The sequence below is a fragment of the Aspergillus alliaceus genome (genome assembly GCF_009176365.1).
Source record: "Aspergillus alliaceus strain CBS 536.65 unplaced genomic scaffold BDW43scaffold_12, whole genome shotgun sequence".
NCBI lineage: Eukaryota > Fungi > Ascomycota > Eurotiomycetes > Eurotiales > Aspergillaceae > Aspergillus > Aspergillus alliaceus.
The window spans coordinates 449,473-470,777 of record NW_022474695.1 but is presented as its reverse complement, the minus strand read 5'-3'; the positions used below and the strand labels follow the sequence as shown (position 1 = coordinate 470,777).

Genomic DNA, 21,305 nt, shown 5'->3' with positions numbered 1-21,305 from the left:
GAGGCCCTGTCGTGATATATATGCAAATGTGCAAATGCTGCATTTGAAACGCCTGAATTGACCCTGCATGTTATACATGTCATGTGATGAATATCAGTGGTTTCTTCTTATAGGATATAGTTGTCAAGAAGACCACACAGTATACCTCTTCCCACAGCAATCACACATTTATGAAGCAGAACTGCATTTTTTATATGTCGAAACCTTCATACACGATTGGAATCATTTCGCCCATAAAAAGCCCGAACCAACATAAATACTTCAAACAAAAGGAAGCAACTGCCAAAAGGCAAAGGAGAAATAGATACGGAGTAACACGCAGGTGCGGAGCCTAAACCATACCCGAGTAAGAATGATCCAGTTCGACACGATGCAAAAGAACCTGCAACTCTCAAAGTAGTTAATTCTATATATTACTCGTCCGTCACCTCCTCGACTCGAGGGGCCAGATCACGTTTCACAGCACCCGAAGTATCCGGGGCCTGTGTTGCTGTTGTGGTTGCTGACGGGGTAGAGTCGGCTGGTTGAGAAGCTGGGGCCTCCATGGACTTGGATGCGTCGGCTGAAGTCTTCTTGGACTTCTTCTTTTTCTTGCCCTATGGGAAGTGTGTTAGAGGGGGGAACAGAATCAGTTCGGGATGAAAGACATACCTCTTGCCAACCCCACAAGGGCTTGAAACTATCAAAGAAACCAACATCCTCGAACAAGTTCGGGAATAACCAGAGACCCGGGGGAACCACAAAGACGGTGACACAGAACAGAATGAGACGGAAGATGGACATGGCGAAGAACAATCCCAGTAGACCCATCATACCGACACTCAGATACCAGACGCCCTGTCTCAGCATCATGGGCCACAATGGGAAGAGAACAACGGCAAAGATACCAGCCACCACGGCGGCGGCCATAGCCTTCTGTTTCCATTGGGGGCCCTCGTACAGCCACACGTAGTGCATCATAGGGTCTGTTTCCTGGTGTTGCTCGATCTTGACGGTCCACAGTCCCTTGACTCGGTTCTTGGGCTTCGCGTGATTATGACCTGCATGGGGATCGACTTTGGACACTCGCAAGGCAAGGAGCGACAGAGGAAGGAGCTTGAAGACGTTCTCCGCAGAGGCACGGTCCGTTACCGGGGGGAGAAGGGAATTTTTCTTTGCGGCTGCTTTAGCATACGCGGGCGATTCGAGGGCGCGAATAGCACGTTTCACTGTATAACCGGTTAGCCATGATGCGCACAGCTCGCCCAGGAGTTCATGAAGTAGGCACCTTTGAACATGTCCTTTCTTTGTCCGTCCATGATACATGTTCTCGGCTTCAGGTTCTGGGAGCGCAAGAACTGCGCAACCGCGATGGCCTTCGGATCCGGGGGATTCGACGGGTTCACAGGAACCTGATGCGTGGTCTGTTGGGGTTGCGATTGTTGCGGTGCCTGCTGGCCTTCTTCTCCGGGCTGTCCTGGCTGTGGAGATCCTTGACCCTGTCGTTGGGCCTCCTGCCTCTGGTGGGCAGCGAGAGCTCGCATTCTCAGTTGGGTAACGTATTGTTCGGTGGTCATGCCGTGCTTCTGAGCCTCAGCGTTCAGCTGTTCGCGCTGCTGTTTAGCAAATTCCTCCGGCGTCATGCCACGCCTTGCGGCCTCAGCAGCAAACTGTTGCTGCATGGCGGCCATCTGCTGGGGAGACGGCTGGCCGGGCGCCGCCATTTTAAGTAATGTGGAGGACGGGGATTGAGCCGGAGTAGTTTAATAAGATTACGGGCGAAGTTTCTAGTAGGAGACTCGAGAGTCTGCCTCCAGCTAGGAAGAGAAAAAAAAAGGTTCTAAAGAGGGTGAGGGAAATAACACGATAATATGACGGGGAAGGGAAGCTGAAAGTCGAAAGTCACGCTGAAGTGGCCAGATAACTGCTCTCAAAAGGGTAAAGCCACAAAGAACGTTTCCTACCGCCTTCTCCGCAGAAATTCGTTATCAGCTTATCCTTTCAACTTAACAAAACTCCCCTTTACTCTCTCCCTTCCTCCCTCTCTTATGGCGACGACCCTTTCAAACCATGTCTATCCCCACTATCCCTTAAATATCTCCGTCGCTCCATGTCATTAAGCTTCAATCCGGATCAGTCATCCCTCATCAATACGAAATGGGAAACTGTTTTTCTGGTAAGTCACCATCCCACTTCCTGGGAAGTATACCGAGGAATGATAAAAATAAAATAAAAGAAAAGAAAAAAAATAAAAATCAACCGGTTTGGACTAAAGATCATATATTAGAGTGAGAGAGATGTCGCCGGCCAGATTCCAATCAATTTTATCACAAGAGCCGGTGTATCCGTAACAGCGGCATGCTTTGGCAACAGTGTATTCGAGACGCAGTCCGCTGAAAAATGCATATCCAACCTGTTAGCATCTGGATATCGCCGCTTCCTAGTCGATCTGTACTGGTCCGTAGACTCGCGCGCATGGAGCTTTTGTCCAGTAGCCATCCCGAAGGACGAGCCTGTTGTTACCATTTCTACGACGCCATCAGTAGGACCAACGGCAACTACGAGCGCTGCTCGAAGTACTGTCACGGTCGGGTCCAACTCATCAGGATCGTCGGTCTATGAGCTGGGCCCCTATCGGTGTGCTAATGATCTGGATCTCTCGGGTCTGATCGATATTTTCCAGGATTACTACAAAGACACTACTTCCCAATTGAATGTATACATCATATACATAACGTTCAATCTGCATGTTGCCGCTAGTGCTGCAGCTCCGAATCAGCCTGCGTCAAAGGTGTCAGGTGACGACCTGCCAGCCTTTTCAGAACGTGTCGATACTTTGATGGATAACCGCCTCTTTCATTATATATACACTCCGTCGCAGCTGGCCAAGGAGCGCAGTAACCTAAACGAGTCTTGGTATGTAGTCGATGATGGGTACAAACCCATTACCGAGTACTTTACAATTAACAAGCTCTCGGATGGTACACAAAGTACCCCCGATGGGTGGCCCGGCACAAAATACGTGCAACTAGCAAAAGAGCGTCGTCTATTCCTCGAATATGGTTCCGTCGATCCGCAACTAGAAGACTACGACTTGACTACGGGTAAAAGCGAAGTCATCTTCCCACCGGGATATCTAACGTCCACAGTACCTGCGCCTTCGGGCGATACAAAAGGCTTGGATTATGGCTGCCTCTATGATGCAGGCGCTTCCCAGGTATCCCAAGTGAACTCCTCTTGGGCACTCTCAAATAGCCTCTCTGTTCCCAGAGGCATGAACGAGACATACGCTTTGTCTGAACTGTCAGACAGGGTTGTCAATCTAACCGCGTGTGGACTGACACCGATCCTCAACAGCACCCTGTTTAACAAGACTGCCGATGAAGCGGCCACACTATATAAGAATATATCTTTATCCTCTACATGGGCATGGGCAGAGGGAGAGCCTCAGGGCTCGGATGTGGGCGAAGGTATTGACTCGCCCCAACACGACCGATGCGCGGTCATGGACGTATCTGTAGGAGGCCACTGGCGCGTCACCAACTGTACGGATATACGGCGAGCAGCCTGCCGAGTCGGGAACCTACCGTATACCTGGACAATATCCAATACCGTCTATAGCTACAGCGATGCCTACTCATATGCCTGCCCAGAAAACACCACCATGGGAGTTCCGCGCACAGGCCTCGAGAATACCTATCTCTACCGGTACCTTCTAACCCAATCAAGCAACATTATCAATCCCGCATCACCCGACCCCGCGAAGCGCGAGATCTGGCTGGACTTCAATTCCCGGGACATCACATCTTGTTGGGCAACCGGTGGACCTGAGGCTTCATGTCCGTACGCCTCAGATCCAAAGCAGCTAGAAAAACGGACAGTTTTGGTATCCGCCATCGCAGCCATTGTGATTTGCATCATCACCGCGTTAACGCTCTTCGTCAAGTGTAACGCCAACCGGCGCAATTCTAGACGAGGAAAGAGGGTTATCCATGGGTGGGAGTATGAGGGTGTCCCTTCTTGATAAGGGATAGAATCTGGCGCGAACAAACAAGCGGCACGACTTCACAATCAAAAGCCGGTTTGATGACACGAAGCTCTATGTATCTGATACCCAATGTACCCCTATGATTGGCAATGTCTATCGATGAATATCTTCCCTAGTCTATACTGGTGATCTCTTTGGACACGTGTAAGCACCCATAGAATCTAACTGATTTATTTTTGATGGATAAACGAAAGTTGACTCCCAGAGCACTTTATTTGGAAAACGACAGCATCAATGGCGACCTGTGCCGCAGAACAAAACCTGGTATATAGATATATATAGGGACATGATATAGATAAATAGGTATAAGATGGTAAGCTTTAACACGAACGAGTTTAAATCATGTATAACCAATAAACCATGGACAGCGTGGGATATCCTGATTCGTGCATCGCTGTGAGGAATAAGAGAGAAAACCGTTTCGAGAATAACGGCATTATTACGATGATAGAAAGAATGGGTTAGAAAAGAAACAGACAAGGAAAGGAGAGGTGTCAGTAAAGCAATGGCCATGATGCTGTTTGATAATGAAAATCGGTCAATCGCTGATGCAGTATGATATGGTATGGTATAAAAGCTTTTTTGGTTAGACAGTGCCCGGCTATCAAAGCCAGCAAAGAAGGAAAGCATTCTTGCGTATGAATCAAGTGAATGAAAATTGTGGTATATAGTGGGAAAGAGGGGCATCCATATGCAATGAGTAGGGTTGGAAAACATAGCGGAAGTGGGACATCAGAAACTGGCAGTTCATATTCCATTGATAGTCCGTGGGTATCGAGAACCTAGACTTTGTGTTGCCGGGGGGAGAGGTGTATGAGCGGGACGAGGTGAGGAATTAGCCAGGCTTTTGCGACGCAGTCGACTGCATTTTGAGGGCGGGGGTGAGATGCACATCCGTGGGTCCGGAAATTGCTCAGCGATTTCAGGCAGTGGTGGATCAATTGGAGATGGTATCTTTGGCAAGGGGCAGTCGGGAGGAGGCAATGCGGGCGGCCCAACTGAAAGTCCGGGCATACTCTTGCGACGTAGCATGGGCCCAGCCGTAGGACGATTCGGAGCCGCTGTGGGGAAAACAGAAACTCTATGGCGTTGCTGCTCCCGACGAGACGTCAGATGACCTGTCTCGGGGGGTAATTGTGCGATCTGTGAATTGGTAGGCTCGTGTTCGATAATGCTAGGGGGGCGTGAGGATTGAGAGGCCGTTGATGCTGCTGCAACATTCTTTCCAATACGGGAAGCGTGCTGCAACCTGAGGTCCTGGGTCCTAGACTCCGCGAGCGAGTCCTCAGAATTGGATATGCGCAAAGACCTCCTCTGTAGGGAATCACGGAATGGTGCGACTTGTTCGTGCGATTCGCTCATTGCGACGCTACTGATGCTCTTGATTGGAGAATGCGGTGGGGATGGGAAGGAAGATATAGTATCAACCTCGTCTGTATGTCTGAGAGACGGAAACCGAGGAGCCATGTGCGGCATCTGGACCTGCCCCATCCTCGCTGTAAATCTCTTGCTGAAAGAGGGGACACTGAAGTTTGGAGCTGGCGGGGAAGCGCTTCGCAGAATGGGATCAGGGACCGTCGGCTGTGTCAGGCAATCATCCGAGGCCTCTGTAACTGTTGCCGTATTTGAAGTGTACACAGACTCTCGCTTCATTGGGCTCGAGAACGTTGGGCTTCTCGGCGGCCCATCCTGACCAGACAGGGCCGTTGAGATAACGCTACCATTTGGAGGTGAACTAAATCCATTGTCTTCCGGCTTTACTATCGCAGAGTAGAATCGCGGCTGGCCACTAACTGGCGAAGTCACCTCGGTTTGCGTCGTAGACAATGATTCGGAGCGTGATTCGGGAGTAGGCTGCGTAGCCAGTGACCGGCGTTTAAGCGAGATATACGAGCTTCGGCGAGATTGGTCACTAGATTCTTTATCATCGGCACCGAATGCTGGTTGAGGTTGCAGAAATGTTTGGGAGAATCGGTTCGGGTCCTTCTTGACCAACTGGCGAGTGCTAGGTCCAGACTCCAGCTGCTGCTCCGTGTCATCATCGACCGCTCTCTCCGAAACGTACTTTTTCCCTCCTCGCGCTTCAATCTGAGCCCTGACAGCCAACAGCCAGGAGCTCATCTCATCAGGAGAGTTGAATACTAGAAGAAGACTCCGGGTCAAACGCCGAGCGGGGGAACGGTGGAAACCAAAACGGGAGAACAAGTGCCGGTGAGTATCAGTTGAGGCAGCATTATTTTCATCCGTAACCTGGGAAATCTGCAAAACCCAGTGTTTGCCCGGAATCGCATCGCTCGCGAATGCCACAGATTTGGGACCTAGCTGCAACATCTTCTCCGGCGGTCGATCATACTTCCCGCTACCAGCGTACTGCAAGATGTAGCCGGTTGTGACCAGTATATAGATCTTTGGAGACCACTCAGACTTACCAATTGTCTCGGATAATGAGCGCATGTGCTTTTTCTTTTCCTTGTTCTCCTTTTTCCGAGTCTCTGCCTGAGCCGAATCATCCCTAACACTGCCTCTTTTCGCAGTAGATGTCGCCTGAAGTCGCAAGATCGAATCCGCAGACATGGCAGGGGCCAGAAGACTATCATGCTTAATCGCCTGGGGGTAGGCTTGGAAAAGCGGTGGAGGTTTCCAGCCGATTTCACCCGCAGCGGGCTTGTCCTCGCTGGTTTTCTGACGGGATTTTGAAGGCTTGGGCCGAGGAGGGTCCTCTATGGGCGATGTTACACCTGTCGGCGTTGAGAACGTTGTCTTCGGTGTAGCAAGCGTTGGCGAAAGAGGCGCGGCCGAGTTTGTGGTCGCCTGTGGCATGGAGTCCTGCGTCTCCTCAATTCCAGAGAGTTTGGAGTCAGTGCTTTCTTTATGAGGTAGCTTTTCCCGGCTGAAGATGCTGCGCAGGCCTGATTTAGATGTCTGTCGTTTGACTGGGGTCTGCAATGGAACACGCTCTCCTGCCTCGCCGTCATTCTGATACTCCTCCGGTCGTGGCCGATTGGGACGAGTAGCAACAACAGGCGGTCGGGCATTTGGACGACTAAAGTTGGTTTGTAGCGGAGATAATATCTGGCCTCTGCGCTCGCTGACCGATGATTTAGGGGGATCGGCGTTCGCTGTCATTCTGCTGTCTCCAACTGACAGCTATATCCTTCGTAGTCCCTGATACTGGATGAATTGTGTGCAGATCAAGATGCGCAATGGTCCGCTTGCCATGCGCTCTAGACGCGACTTTACCACTATTGAGACAAAGCGACCTTAGTGAGAGATGAATGGCTGGCGCAAGCAGAGCGCCGTTGAGCGAACGACGAAACGAGAAGGAAGTGTGGTTCAAGATAGGTCTTCTTTCTCCACAAAAGATGGCGGGAAAGTTGGCATTGCAGTATCGTATGGACCCACGATGCCTACTAGACAGTGCATTGATCACCAATTGAGAACAACAAAAGAGATGCGGTATCAAATGGGAGTTGAACGATCAACCCCCGAGCAATAATGATCGTCTGACGGCCCGAAATCGTGTCGTGTATTAGATAAATGAGGGAAACCGAGTTGAGGGGTCGCTACAAATAAGTCAATGGCCTAATCAATTACTCTACCGAGCGGACAGAAGCCATGGTCCTCTCCAACAACCTGATTTGAGTAAGTGAGGTGAAACAAAAAAGACAAAATGAAAAAAGGCAAGACGGTGACAGGTTAAATGCGAGAAAGGAAGAGAGATATTGTCGAAGAAACAAGAAAAGCTCTGGATGGGCGATAAGAATCCAGCCGCAACGGAGTCATGACCAATTTTTTGTTATTTTTTTTTCTCTCTCTTTGTGTTAAAATTAAACCAAACGTACCAAATGCACACTAGTTTGTGGCTAAGGAAGCTGCTGCTGCCTTAGTCGCGGCGGTGATGCTGGCGATGAGCAGACCTGAAACCCACGATACTCACAAGCGAAACCCCAGGTGGAGAGAGGATGTGCTTCTGAGACAAGAGGGATTGCGAAGAAGCACAGATTCATCGCGATCTAGTTCAGCTCAGCAATGAGTCCAAGCCCAAAAAACCCCGTCAATGGCCATGACGAAACCCCGGTACTCCGTACGGAGTAAATATTCTCCCAACAAGCTGAAAGATGGGAATACCCCTGAAATCCAACCCCTCGAAGGTCTCCACTCTGGGTAACGGTTTTCCGCTGATTGGGCCGAGGCTGGTGGAAATGGGAATGGAATCATCGCTAGTTTAACGATAGTCAGCCATGATAATTCTTTTCAAGGGCGATCGCTGTCAGAGTAGGGTCGAATGTGGCGTACGTGTAGATCTCGACCGCGATGTCTTACCAATGGGTTTCAAATCGTCTTTTCCTTCGAGATTGTATTGAAGGGGGATTTCTTTTGTTGTTCTCGAGATTCGACATAATAAGCTTGGCTTTTTTTTTCTTTTTCCCTTTTTTTGTCTTTTTTTAACCTTAATTAGTCACAGGAAAGAATGACACGAGACCCTTTATGTTATGCACATCTTTTATGCCGGCTAAGGTTTGTGCGGCTGACTAATGCACCACTAGACCTAACTAGTTATGCTTATACTTGGACTAGGTAATAAATAGTACGTACTCCAAATTATATTATTTGACTTGAAGACAGAAAGCTATCTCAGTCGCAATATAAGTAAGCGTGTTATATCCACAGCGTGGGCCTCCATATTACTAATTATCCTATTGAACAAAAAATTGTCCCAAGTTATCTCAACCACTGTAATCTCTTCCATCTTTTTGGAGAACATTTCCGGACCAGCCTGCGAACCCTTAAAGAGAAGAACCTAACACAATCCAATACCCAAAGAATCAAACATTTATCTCTAAGCAGAAGCCCACGAAGCTATATATCTAAATCAGAATGCGATAGGGGATCATCATCCGAATAGACAAGATCGTCGTCTATGTAGGCCGGCTCGATATCTACCCTAAATCATAGCCGCGCACGTTAGTATATACTTCCACAGCTTAAGAGAACATGAACAACGAAGCACTTCCTACCCTTCAAAAGCCTAGCCAGAGCTCGTGAGCTGGCAAGTCTCTTTGCCTCTGGTAGGGTCTGTCACAAGCGGGTTGTTCTGCTTCCATCATCTCCGCGGGTGTCTCGATCCATGGCTGCAGATAGCATGAAATAGTCAGAGAAAATCCCCAGTTATTCGTAGACCAACATCGCACGGTAGCAAGGATTGCGTTTGCATACCTTGAAAACAGGCCAGTCTGAAAAGTGTAGGTACTTGGCCTCTGACAGAACCCTGTCAGGATCCCAAGACTCAAGCGAGCTCACCATATACACCGAAAGAGTCTTTTGACGGAACTCTCCGGTCAACAATTCATACGAACCGGTGAGGAAGAACGAGAGCGTTTCTCTTGTACAAGATATTCATAACCTCCATAGCGTATTCTGGTGGACCGCCTGCATCAATGTTCCTCAAGATGCGGTGAAATTCGAACTCAGAGGGTTGAACCAGCATAACTCGCGTGCATAGCTTGATATCGGAGGTGTTCAACCTGTACGCGCGGGGTATTGCGATAGGGTATGGAGGGAGTAGGAACAATTCGTCCATGTGCTACTCCATTGATAACCAAGAGATGAGACCGTTGGTTCTCTCTGCTGTATCCGTGTCGGCTGGAGATGCTAGAGAATGAGGTACCTAAAAGAGTATCGTATCAGAGCCTAGGCTAAGGACGCGGTCGTACTGTGTTTGATGGAATGCGAGGGGCTTCATGTAGCTGAATGCCCACGTCTTTAGAATATGGAGCAGCCTTAGATGTAAGTAGCTGATTCTCCTTTTTGACGGCCAACGAGGTAATATCAGGGTGAAGATCTGGGAAAGGGTAGCCACGGATAGTTACGTACCTTCGGTAGTATTTTGAATTCCATTTGCATCGGCATAAGCTTCACCTCGTATTCATCCAGGACTTTGCGGAGCGACCGACTCTGAGTGAAAGAACCAGTCACCGAGATTTCTTCTGAATACATCAACAATCTTCCAGCCTTGCTTTTCAAATGCATTAGCGCCTCGAATATCATAACAGAATTGCATAGATAGTCGGTTGACATTGCATATTGAACGCTGGCAAAGCGAGACCAGTCAATATTTTGGGTAGAAGAGGGATAGATGGCGTCCATGTGAGCATAGTAGCTGCTTATCGGGGTTTGAAAATGGCTCACAATAAGGACGGACCACATAGGAGGGTGAATAATCGTGAGATGCGCAATTGTTTGGTCTTGAGCCGAGTCTTAAACCCCATTGCTGGAACGAATCCTTATACGGCGCATAGAAAGACAACAACCGAAAGATTCAACATAGATGCCAAGGCCTGGGAGACAAATAGAGGAATGAGAAGCAATTAAAGAAAGTATAACACACTGCTTGCACTATGTGTACAGAGAAGGTTTCTGGGAGAAGGGCGTTGTCAGAGTCATCGGACAATGTCTACCAGAAGTGGATTTATACGCGGCCCATTTAATTGTCGCAGAGAGACTGGATCTCAACACTGATTTACTAAATTACATATTCCGAATGGATCCACGCTGTTTAACGTCGTGACCAAAACGACAGGTTCGCTACCCGACGCTTCCTCAACCTCTAAATGAATAAATATAGGGTGTTAGGTTTTGAAAGAAGTTATATAACATGAGAGTTAACATCATTAGTTCAACAACATATGAAAGGCTTAAATGAACGTTAATTCTCTTTTTTCAGACCGTTGAGGCTCCAATATTGGAATTTTAAAGCTACTAGTTATATCGGTCTCATAAAGAGGTCAACAGGGTGTCAGGATTCAACTCGTTAAGTTACGATTCAAGATTTTCTTTTATATAGAAGGCCTCACGCTTCCAGGACAAGAGCCACATATATCCGAGAAGGCTTGCTTTGCTCTAACGCTGCTTTGAAGGCACCATGCTATTTTAGGAGTAGATTTCAAACATTACATTTGCACTGACTAGAATAGACTCCGAGTTTGCTTCTTGGATTACACGGTTATTTTTCTAGATGTCGGACAGACCCAGCATCCATTTGTATTAACTATGAACAATGAATCCTGCAGATATGTTACTGGAACAGTCAATCTAGGTATTATTCATTGACACCGATTTGCATAGGATCAAGCGTCGTTTCAGGGAAACTACTGTGCTAGCAAGTGGTGGCCAATAACCCTTTGCCTGAATTAGGGCATCAATCAGATAAACGTACTTCATATAGTACAAAAGAATATGATCAGTCTACATAAATATTGTAGGTCTTACGTTATTAGTAGCTTTGGCCTTATCTTATAATCTCAATTGAAATTGTTAATACTATGCAGCTTAACGAGTATTTTATATACATCTGAAAACATATTATCACAACCATCATAATCACGACAAATTCCCGCCACTATTGAAAATATTCAAGAATAACTCATACTTTTACACTCGTTCATCTATAACTATATCTTTATTTCCCGAATACTACTATCTTCGCAATCATCACGTGCGCCAGCCTTAAAAGCGGCAAGTGCCATCTCCATCCCCAAGTACCACTCCGACCGGCAGAATAAATAAAGAGGACCAACAGCTAGCTCTCTATACAATTGTACGCCAGCTCATCACAAACCCCACCATAAACATGGACACCGTGTGCAGGGCAATGCAACGCCCCAGTCGAACGCTGACATTGCACCTCCGCCGATCGCTCCGCCAACATCACCACCGCTCTTTCGCCTCCGCATCCCCAATCCCGATCATCACTTCTTGTGCTCTCCGCTCCGAATCATCATCTCTCCACACATCCATCACCGCCAAAAACTCTCCTACATCGTCACAATACCTCCGGACCTTCTCGCACAGCTCTACAGCAATGGCTGCAACACCACAATTCGCAAAAGGCATGGACGCGAGCCAATTACAGCCCGAGTTGGATAAACTGTTAGAGCAGGAGTGGGTGCTGGATGAGGATGGAATGGGCGTGAAGAAGACTTATTATTTCAAGACCTATTTCAAGGCTGTGGTATGACCTCTTTCTTTCTCAGCCCCCTATTACTCCTCATTACCTTTGTATATTTGTCACACGTCCAAAGACTCACTAATGTAACCTATAGAGCTTTGTCAACGTCGTCGCATCGCAGAGCGCAACCAAGAGACACCACCCTACCATGACAGTCGTGAGTCCTCCCTCACTCAAGTCGCATTGCGAGAAATTTTAACAAATAAAACCTCAAATAGCGAATCGGGTCTGTCGATGTCCACTGGACCACGCATAACCCCCGCGGTCTCACCGATAAAGATCTCACGATGGCACAGCATTGCGACGAGGCGGCGGAGTTGATGGGCGCCGTGGATAAGGAAGGGGGGAATAAATGTGGCCCCTCTTCTTCTTCTCCTTTGCCTTCGCCTGGGTTGTATTAAATTATTATGTACATTATTTTGTATTTGTGTATAGGATTTCTTGTTTCGGTTCGGGGGTTATACAAGCCTGTAGTAGAGGACTAACTTAATAATGGCTGGTCTTACGGGGTGTGGTGTACCGGATGACCCCTCTGAAGAGTGGACGGAAACAATACTACCTACTACCCACCTTCATCCGGGCTCAACAGACAAATGATGCATTCAAGTCAAACTTCACCCGGTATTCACCGTCGATCACACGCCCACGCCAAAGAATCCAAGCCCCCAAGTCTAGACTCGTCAGCAACATTCAACAGAAACCTTGACCAAAAGAGCCCGATCGAGACCCAAGCTACAAGAATGCGCAAACGGATTTCAGATATATCAAGCCACCCAAGCCACCAGTGCCCGGATACATACATCCCATACAACCAGCATAGTACCGCCTTGGGTAGAAATCGATGAGGTCATAAGCCCGTCGATGCCCCAATCGGCAGGCAACAACCTTAATCTTATCTAAATATTTTCCGGTTTAGGTGGTAGGGTTTCATCCATGGCGTGGGACATGTATATGGTTATGGTTACATGGGGGAACAGGGAATAAGGTTCCGAGATGGATTGAATCCGGGGTCCCGGTTATACCCACCCCCTCTGTACCTTGTTTCAGTGTAAGGGCCTAGATTGATAGCAAGCCACGTGAACTCAATTCGAGCAGTTTCTCGATCTGTCACTCTTAAGCTGCAGGTGAAACACCTCGGCGGACGCAATAGGTATAACATTGGAAAAGGGTGTCCCACCCCCACAGATCGGTACCAATATCCCTCGTCTCCATCGCCCCGCAGAAAGCACATGTGAGATGGACCCTTCTCATATCCCCTTAGCTGTCGTGGATATGGGTATCTACTACCTGCGGAGGGTCGCATCAATGGCATATCTAATGGTCAGTGGCGCTCCAAAGAGAGGAACAGTGTACCGAGTACATATCTGAGTTCTCGTTAAACTTCAGCGATACGATCTTTCGCAAGCAGCAATCTTCTTGAAGAACCATGTTTGGGAATCAAAAGTCAATACATACACAATAACAGAGCATGGAAACGCCAAACCAGAAGATTGAACATGAAATTAAAGCCCATTGACATGAAATCAGGCGCACGGTCGCTCGAACGCACACCATCAAGCTCCAACGCCCGTTTCCAAAAACAGAAGCCAACGTTTGTGATACCCTAACGTACATACATCTTCTCCTCTCCTGTAAGAAAAAGAGAAAAAGAAAATATCCCCAGGAATGTCAAAACAAAAAAAAAAATGTAGAAGCAAAAAGTAGAGAAACGAAGAGTAGACAGCAAGGTATTGAAAAAAATCTGCCGCTCGGCCGGGGAAAAGTGGGATTCACGGAATTAAGTGATGGTGTAAGTTTGTCATTGGCGGAAACCCATTCTTCATGCATCATTTTTTTTTTTTCTTTTTTCCCCCTCTCGTTACATCGTCATCATACAAACTCGACCAGCCCCAGGCCAATGTCGTAGACATGCTGTCTACCGAGAAAGGCTGTTCCGGCGCGAGTTGGCGCGCGAATTCACGCGGGAGTTGGCATGAGAGGCGGGGCGGGACCCAATATAGCTGCCCTGACGACTACCAAGCGTTTGACGAATGCGTAGGTTCTGCTGGGATCGGGCAAAGGAATTCGCTCGGGAACCAGACGGGATCTTCGAAAGCCGGCGGCCATGAGTTTGTAGTTCGACCCGGGCGTCGGACAATTGCTGGGCAAAAGGCGAACGCTTGCGCAAGGTTGGCCCATACCAATATATCACATATACGGCTGCCACGAGGACAAATGAAATGGCGAACAGGATCGTAGATGCGTACTCCAAGTGGTATTTTCCACCAATATCTAAGCCATCTAGGTTAGCGCGTGTCGTGGATCTAGCAACATCTTCACTTACTTGTGTAGAATGGGGTAGCGGGAATGGTAAGGACACCAGCAAGGAAATCTCTTGCCCAACCATTTCCACCCGTCGCGGAGGCTGAGTAGGGCCCGTAAGCGCAGACCATGTAGTCGATTGTAGCCATGTAGATGGCATAGTTCGCAATGCCGACAATCGCCGAGAAAACCATAGTGCCAATCCAGTGGCACTGAGGCAGGCTGGTCCATGCGAAGCCAATCAAACCAATGGGCAGACAAGGGGCGGTATACAACAGCCACCAGAGTCGGGATTCGTATTGAGTACGCTCGTCATCGGGCCTCATCCGCCGTTCGTAGATGTTTTTCCTGATGGCTGGAACGAAGGAAGCCCAGGCGATGAAATAACCAACGAGGATGGGAAGAAATGACAAGCCCAAAGCCACGGTGCTGAAGTGCCACTGCTTATACACGAGACCAAACGACTGAATGAACATGAAAATCAGGGCATCACTGAATCCACTCAGAAGGGATAAGCAGAGGACGATCGGCTCAGTCAAGAACATCTTGAACGGACGCACCCAGGTGATCAGAATTTCTTTCATGGAGAAGCGTTCGCGGTAGGGGATGAGCTCGTTGGGTCCATAAAGATTAGGGTTCTCGCCGCTCTCTCTCTTCTTCTTGGCAATTCGGTCCATTAAGATAGTTGTTCTGGTTTCCGGGACAAGGAAGAAATGGGCAACTTGGACGAATCCTCCAAAGATGAGCTGGATCCAGATGTTCCAGCGCCAGGGCAGGTATGCTTCAACAAATCCACCTACCACCGGCCCAAGGACCGAACCACCCACTGAAGAGAAGACCACACAGGCCACGGCGTATTGCTGGTCATCGGCTTCCCACAGATCTGCAATCATACCTAGAGTGACCGACCCCCCTGCAGAGCTTAGGCCACCTAGCGCACGGCCGACCATGATCGAGGCGAAGTTCGGGGCGATGGCAACGGGTAGCTGCCAGATATTGACAAGCAAGAGACTCGCTTGGAGAATCGGCTTTCTTCCCAGTTCCTCACTCCACGGCGCCCACAGTTCACAACCAAACGCATAGAGTACCAGGAAGATCATCGCTCCACAACGTGCAGCCTGCATGCTTACACCGAACTCCTCCGAAATTCCCGTAAGCGCATTTGAGTATAGACTGGTGTTAAAATTCATCGAAACCTGGACGAGAAAGATGACTGAGATAATCATCCATTTTCTCCAGCTTGGGAAAGAGTAGCCTAGCTGGTCGTAGCACTCCTCTTCTGTCAATTCGATTTTTTCCAAAGCGGTGTTCTCCAGCTGATGGAGAGTCGTTCCAGCAGCCGGGTCATTAGCCAAACCCAGTTGGGGTTTGCGCATGGCGGGCTCGGCCTCCTTTTCATTAGGGTCAAACACTCCATCGGCTTGAGTCGAGGAAGAAGCCTCCGACTCATGGAGCTTCTCGTCCCTGTTTACTGGGTTGTCTGAAGGAGCCATGCTTATTCCTGTACAAGATAGGGTTAGACGCAGAAGTTGTAAGGCAGGAAAGATGAATCCTTAGTGGAGGGGAGAAAAGGAAGTTGAGAGCAAAGGACGGAGGCCCAGTTGAAGAAGTACGGAAGTAGTGGGACTCACAGCGTTGGCAGCAACCGGATAGAGATTCTCCTAATACAGCAATAGGTAATAGGGAGGGTTGACCTGTTCAGAGAATGGGAAAGGGAAGGAAGTTGAGAGTGACCAGAGACGAAAGTGTATGAAAACGGAGAAGAGGAAGATAATTGAAGGAGGGAAAAAAGTGGGAAGAAGTGGGAGGACCGAAGAGGATATAGAAATAGAAATGGAAGAAAGAGAAATTAAATAATAAATAAAAAGACGAAGTAGTCAATTCGCAGGCCAATCAGGCAGTCACCCAGAAAGGGAAAGCACCAGGCCTGAGGAACCGATACTACCCCAAACTAAACATACAAAAGATTAAAGATGAATCGGTACCTCGCGCAGTTCCTTGCGAATTCTAATTTCTTCCTTTTTACTTCTTTGCCCTTTTAAATTTAATCAAACTCTGCCCCAGCCAATAGAAAGGATCCCAACTCACGAGGGAACTAAATGCTGATAGAAAAGAGAGAGAAGAATGAGGGCTTTTCCGCCCATTCTTCTCTATGTTCAGAAAATGAATATCTGCTGATTTTTCATAGCCCAAGTCCGTCTTTCACGGACCGCATAGATTATGCATCAAGGCAGACCCTACTTGGATCTGGTTGGCCCATGGTTACAGACGCAGACCGAATCAGGAAGACGGGCTGCATTCCACTTGGGACCCCAATGTCATCCACTTGCCACGCCGCCCAAAGTCTGTTGACCAGCTGCGAGATCTGAATTTCCCCCGGACATTGCACTAGTTGGAGGCGGATAGTCTCTCCTAGGCTCCTACATCATGGGCGCGGAGCGTGACTGGCGGCAAACGGCGATTATCCCCACGGGCATGGTAAAAACATCCCGCAACAGGGTTAAGTCAGGTTGGTGGTTTCGGCACCTCCACCATTACTGGAAGCGTTCTGGGCCGAGAGAGTAGAGGGATTGAGGAATGCCCGCTTCGGGAAAGTAGGAAAGGGCACGGGACTTGGGGGAGGTCCCACATCAGAATAGTTACTACTCCTACAACTTATGCACCTTATACGAACTGCAGCACTAAATCTTCGCAAATTTCTTCTTCTTTTTGTTTTTGCTTTGTGCTAATACAAAATAAAATGCCGCAGAAGTTTTAAATGGTTCCAGTGGGTTGTAATCAATGAGAGGTTAGGGTAGAGTTCGTCGTACCCGATGCAAGGAGATCGGCATCATCGCCCACGAGTTTTGCCTGACTTCCCGATGGCGGTCGGGAATTGACCGAGTCAGAGACTCTTAAACTGACCGGGATGATAATCTGTTCTGCCATTTCCTTTGCGATGAGCGAAGTGGATGGAATTATTCCTGGAAATAAAATAGGGTCCACTTCAGAATGGGGGGGACCCAGTTTTTTTCCCTCCTCTTCTTTTTTCCCTCTTTTTCTTGTCCCATGGGGATTTTCGGACTTTCGGGGTAACCGTGCGGTGACGTCAATCGCTACTCTCCGTACAACTTTTTTTTTACTCTCTTCTCGAGGAAAGTGATCAGCGTCCAGAGATTTGACAGAATAAAGAATATTTCGCCTTATGTGCGTAATATGTCAGCTCTTAGGGATGTGTCTTCTAGAATTCCATGTCGTAGCCTGTCGCGGAAGAGTTTTTCTCGCACTAGTCGCTTTGTTCACTTCGTGACAGTATGCCTGATTCGCTCTTATTCTTAAAATCATGTATGGTGGGGACAGTCCCCAGCAACCAACACAATCAGAGCGCGGATACAACATCAACCATCTTACGAAATGTAATTATGCCGTCAGTCATTACAGTGATAAAATCGCCATTGCCACAGAACTGTCATCACGTGAAGCAAAACCATACTTAAATCCTGTACAAGCGGTATCAACCGCCACATACGTCGGTCCGGATCCTACAAAGGAACCACTCTATAAACCGGAGTACATAGTGTATAATGCACATAGTACTCTAGAAAATTTCAGCTATTGCTCAGAGTCATCCTTCAATCCCATAAAAATCGCATGATCCATGATCGACGTCGGAGGATGTAGAAAAAAAATATACCCGTGCGGACATCTATTCGATATTCCCATTAGTAATGAGTGAGAACAAGCATAACCAGCCAAGGTTTACTAGTAACATGGGCGCCGCTTGACCCATGCTTGGCTGGAAACTACTCTTTTCCAAGTCAGCCAAGGCCGAAATCCATGGAAAAGACTACTCCCCTGTTGGGCAGGGCCGAAAGCAAAGTTTACGGGCTTTAATTAGTGACAAGAAAGTTACTTAGCGGTTTTCCCCTTGCTTCCTCATGTTCGTATAAAAATTCAACCCTCGATTTGCATTGTTGCCTCAAGTTTCCAGAATTCTCATGGAAGCAAAGAGCACGACATGGCAGGGGTGACATGGCGCTGAATCAGATGGAGTTATTGTTTGATGCACAGTAAGAAGGATTCTGGACTGTGATTCGTAGAAGGTTCATGCCGATACTACCAGTATTACTACTGATGGTTGTACTCGAAGTAACTTGAAATACATCACGTGGGGACACTTTCAGGCAGATTCAGACTGTCGACACATGATCGACGCTTTCAGTCGGCCGTTTTCAGGGATTTCATTGGCAGGCGTTCTATTCCTTGTCCCGGTAAGGCTAGACCCCAAATGGCGTCCCCGTTATCGTTCAGCCTCCTTGACCGCCTTCCGGATCAGTGCCCGCCGCCCTTCCAACTGCATCCAAACGGTGTTGTTTGCTTCTACTTGGTGATTGTTGACAATATCCCCGACTGACCACTCGACAATTTCCCCCGTTCTCAGACACGAACTCTGATCTCGAACATCAATCGTCTTCTTCAACTCGGTCGGTTTGGCGAGGATGTGTCCCGATATCAACTCTCTTCCTCCATCGCGTTCCTCTTCCGCCTCCCCGCGTCAAGCACGGAATCTCCCCACTTCTTCTGACGCCCAGCCGGCGGCGCTGCATTCGTCCGGGTTCTCCCCTGCACCGGCCACCATGAATAATAATAATAGTCACAACAATCAGCATCACGCCATAGACATCCCTCGTCGGCCATCCCGTAGTTCTCGTGCGGGCGTACCGGGGCCAGAACGACGCCGGTCCGCCGCCGGTGCCAACTTTAACCTGAATCATAACGAGCCGACTGGGGATCCCGCCCCGTCCGACCACCGCTCCTCTCTAGGCCATCATGGACTCCGGGCGTCGAGCCCGTCGAGCCTCGGAGGTAGCCCGATTATTGCGACCGGGGACCCGCATCACCAACGGGCCCCCTCGTTGGGGGAGCTGCATCAAGAATTGGAGCAGGAGCAAGAAGCCCAAGTGGTATGATCCAACTGTTACCGTATCCTTGCCATGGCGGCTACACTGCCACCCCCTGTCCGTGGATGTTCACTAATCTGGATTCCCGTCAGAATCGACTCTTGCATATGATCCGATCCCAACAAAACCAACTGCAGCAACTCCAGCAACAGCAGCAGGGTTCCCAGGGCACAGCTATCGAAGATTCGGACCGCGCCGCATTTCCTGCTCTCCCACCGGTCTCGGGTAGCGGCAGTCGAATGTCAGCTCAATTTCCCACGTCCCTATCTAGCCGCCGACCCTCACGGCCGTCGAGCCAGGCAACATCGCCTAGTCTCCGACCGCTGGCTGATGCACCCCGCGGGCCGGAGGGGCCAGAGTGGTTCGCGGGCACCAGTGAAAGCTCAGCACGACGAAGCAGTCGCGACGAAGGAGCATTCTACCAGGCCGAAGCCACAATGCTTGCGAGGGAGAATCAAATCCTACGGCAGCGCATCCGCGATTTAGGTGAGTGGTTTAATTTTTAGATTTTATTATCCCCCCTTAGCCTCGTCACGCATCCACCAGGAGCTGGCTAACCGAAAAACAAAGAACGCCAGGTGAGTGAGTTGACTACGATTTCGTCCGCTGGAGGTGTGCGGTCGGGCGAGATCAACGCACCACCTGCCACAGAAGGCGGCGAAACTGCTGATCGCCATGCGACTGCTGGGCTGGGATCGACCAGCGAACCCGCGGATAAGACCTGATTGGACGCATGCAAAAAGCCTGTACTCAAGAACGGAGTATTTCACGGTGTGCTTCTCCAGATTTCAGGTGATCAACACGGAATACATATGTACATTATTTTTTTTTTAAACACCGGAAAACCGCAGTTCAAGGTCATATGCACTGCCTCCTCTTGAGAGTTGGTTCCCACTCTGGTCGCATTTTGAGAGAGTCTCTATACGAACCGGCGATCCGAGCGCTGGCCTGCAGCCATCCCGCCGAATCTCAACAATAAGTCCTCAGGTACAATTTATGGCTTTAAAGCTCAAAAAGACCCCTACCTAGAGGCGTCGGCATTCGTGGTTCTAGGCCCTTAAGCCGAGACAAGTATTATCTTGTGCATATATTGGACGCCAAATATGGCCATGTCCGTTATGGAACTAAATTTTAATCGCACTTCCCTTTCTATTTTTGTTTTACATTGTTTACCCAAAGGAATTCAACGATTTATTGAGAGGCGTGACGATTACAAATTGGGCAAAAGCAGTAAAAAACATGCAGGGGAAAAAAGCAATAAAAATAAAATAAAATGTAAAAATAAATAGAAAAAATAAATAGAAAAAAAATCTCGCATCTCACCGAGCGAGTAAAACATGTATTTAGCTATTACTTTGGACAGAAAAATGGGTGATGGAGTGAAAGGGATGCTCATCAAGAAGTCGAGAGTAGTAGCTGTGTTTTCAGGAGATTTAGGTGTTTTTCTTGAGGGGAAAGAATGTAGATTTCTAAAGTGACAAATACTGAGGTTTCCATCATATAGATAAATTAACGTTAATTATAAAAGATCGCCTTTTAAAATGATTTCAGTGCTCAGGCGAAATGATTACGTTTTCTTTCCTACTCCCTACTCCGTAGTCCTGTCATACTCTACAGACTTCATTTCATGCACATCGGTCGGTCGTCAAGGAAAACCCTTAGTATTCCAGGGGCATTGTTCCCCATTATCGCGCTAATCATTATCGCCCAGGTTTATGCTCCATAGTGCCGAGGGACAGGTACCCTCTATATGGGAGTAGCACAGAGAGTTGAATCTATGGTAGGGTTGTAACCTGCAAAATATCACGGGGAAAGGATGTCTTATTTACAGCCTATTATCAGGTGAGGACTTTATGCCTCAGGGTATAGCTGAACACGATATATACCTAGGGTTTGGTCTATCATTCTTCGATTACATCCTCTCCAAACCCTAACATGACAAAAGGATGCCATTCCACCTAGAGAACACTTTCTCAATATGAACACTATATTATATAACAGCGGCATCACTCCTCCCTCTTAAATCCAA

General features: G+C 48.3%; 7 protein-coding genes across 7 annotated transcripts; 4 read left to right on the top strand and 3 right to left on the bottom strand.

The window, feature by feature from the left end:
- Positions 1 to 248: 248 nt before the first annotated feature.
- On the bottom strand, positions 249 to 1,872 carry BDW43DRAFT_33425 (Sec62 family protein translocation protein). Its single transcript, XM_032049928.1, has 3 exons — positions 1,268 to 1,872; positions 652 to 1,208; positions 249 to 596 (listed from the first exon to the last, which is right to left on the bottom strand). The coding sequence occupies exons 1-3, from the start codon at positions 1,701 to 1,703 to the stop codon at positions 414 to 416; spliced, it is 1,176 nt and encodes a 391-aa protein (XP_031902304.1). The 5' UTR covers positions 1,704 to 1,872; the 3' UTR covers positions 249 to 413.
- A 136-nt stretch (positions 1,873 to 2,008) lies between these two features.
- On the top strand, positions 2,009 to 4,431 carry BDW43DRAFT_33410 (Lectin C-type domain protein). The gene is made up of 3 exons (XM_032049926.1): positions 2,009 to 2,155; positions 2,267 to 4,171; positions 4,257 to 4,431. Exons 1-2 carry the CDS (start codon positions 2,090 to 2,092, stop codon positions 4,001 to 4,003), a joined length of 1,803 nt encoding a protein of 600 aa, XP_031902303.1. The 5' UTR covers positions 2,009 to 2,089; the 3' UTR covers positions 4,004 to 4,171; positions 4,257 to 4,431.
- On the bottom strand, positions 4,109 to 7,575 carry BDW43DRAFT_33415 (peptidase family M20/M25/M40 protein). Its single transcript, XM_032049927.1, has one exon. The coding sequence runs from the start codon at positions 7,151 to 7,153 to the stop codon at positions 4,775 to 4,777; it is 2,379 nt and encodes a 792-aa protein (XP_031902302.1). The 5' UTR covers positions 7,154 to 7,575; the 3' UTR covers positions 4,109 to 4,774.
- Positions 7,576 to 11,505: 3,930 nt separating this feature from the next.
- Positions 11,506 to 12,971, top strand: BDW43DRAFT_270263 (4a-hydroxytetrahydrobiopterin dehydratase). Its single transcript, XM_032041327.1, has 3 exons — positions 11,506 to 12,038; positions 12,130 to 12,192; positions 12,254 to 12,971. Exons 1-3 carry the CDS (start codon positions 11,658 to 11,660, stop codon positions 12,434 to 12,436), a joined length of 627 nt encoding a protein of 208 aa, XP_031902301.1. The 5' UTR covers positions 11,506 to 11,657; the 3' UTR covers positions 12,437 to 12,971.
- Positions 12,972 to 13,950: 979 nt separating this feature from the next.
- Positions 13,951 to 15,829, bottom strand: BDW43DRAFT_309327 (putative MFS multidrug transporter; the record flags this gene model as incomplete). Its single annotated transcript, XM_032046685.1, has 2 exons — positions 13,951 to 14,306; positions 14,359 to 15,829. 2 exons carry the CDS (start codon positions 15,827 to 15,829, stop codon positions 13,951 to 13,953), a joined length of 1,827 nt encoding a protein of 608 aa, XP_031902300.1.
- Positions 15,830 to 17,316: 1,487 nt separating this feature from the next.
- BDW43DRAFT_270260 (uncharacterized protein) lies at positions 17,317 to 17,983 on the top strand (the record flags this gene model as incomplete). Its single annotated transcript, XM_032041326.1, has 2 exons — positions 17,317 to 17,440; positions 17,476 to 17,983. Coding segments are annotated over 2 exons (303 nt in total), but the record flags the coding sequence as incomplete, so codon positions are not given.
- A 201-nt stretch (positions 17,984 to 18,184) lies between these two features.
- On the top strand, positions 18,185 to 20,617 carry BDW43DRAFT_270258 (uncharacterized protein). Its single transcript, XM_032041325.1, has 3 exons — positions 18,185 to 19,279; positions 19,369 to 19,762; positions 19,847 to 20,617. The coding sequence occupies exons 1-3, from the start codon at positions 18,815 to 18,817 to the stop codon at positions 19,999 to 20,001; spliced, it is 1,014 nt and encodes a 337-aa protein (XP_031902298.1). The 5' UTR covers positions 18,185 to 18,814; the 3' UTR covers positions 20,002 to 20,617.
- The last annotated feature ends 688 nt before the right edge of the window (positions 20,618 to 21,305 follow it).

Excerpts from the sequence above, each read along its gene's own strand:
- BDW43DRAFT_33410 (XM_032049926.1), top strand. The coding sequence starts at position 2,090 with ATGTCATTAAGCTTCAATCCGGATCAGTCATCCCTCATCAATACGAAA. Across the intron at positions 2,156-2,266 it reads AATGGGAAACTGTTTTTCTG|AGTGAGAGAGATGTCGCCGG; the intron begins GTAAGTCACCAT and ends ATCATATATTAG.
- BDW43DRAFT_33425 (XM_032049928.1), bottom strand. The coding sequence starts at position 1,703 with ATGGCGGCGCCCGGCCAGCCGTCTCCCCAGCAGATGGCCGCCATGCAG. Across the intron at positions 1,209-1,267 it reads AAGAAAGGACATGTTCAAAG|TGAAACGTGCTATTCGCGCC; the intron begins GTGCCTACTTCA and ends CCGGTTATACAG. Across the intron at positions 597-651 it reads CCTTGTGGGGTTGGCAAGAG|GGCAAGAAAAAGAAGAAGTC; the intron begins GTATGTCTTTCA and ends CACTTCCCATAG.
- BDW43DRAFT_270258 (XM_032041325.1), top strand. The coding sequence starts at position 18,815 with ATGTGTCCCGATATCAACTCTCTTCCTCCATCGCGTTCCTCTTCCGCC. Across the intron at positions 19,280-19,368 it reads AGGAGCAAGAAGCCCAAGTG|AATCGACTCTTGCATATGAT; the intron begins GTATGATCCAAC and ends GATTCCCGTCAG. Across the intron at positions 19,763-19,846 it reads GCAGCGCATCCGCGATTTAG|AACGCCAGGTGAGTGAGTTG; the intron begins GTGAGTGGTTTA and ends CGAAAAACAAAG.
- BDW43DRAFT_33415 (XM_032049927.1), bottom strand. The coding sequence starts at position 7,153 with ATGACAGCGAACGCCGATCCCCCTAAATCATCGGTCAGCGAGCGCAGA.
- BDW43DRAFT_270263 (XM_032041327.1), top strand. The coding sequence starts at position 11,658 with ATGGACACCGTGTGCAGGGCAATGCAACGCCCCAGTCGAACGCTGACA. Across the intron at positions 12,039-12,129 it reads AGACCTATTTCAAGGCTGTG|AGCTTTGTCAACGTCGTCGC; the intron begins GTATGACCTCTT and ends TGTAACCTATAG. Across the intron at positions 12,193-12,253 it reads ACCACCCTACCATGACAGTC|CGAATCGGGTCTGTCGATGT; the intron begins GTGAGTCCTCCC and ends AACCTCAAATAG.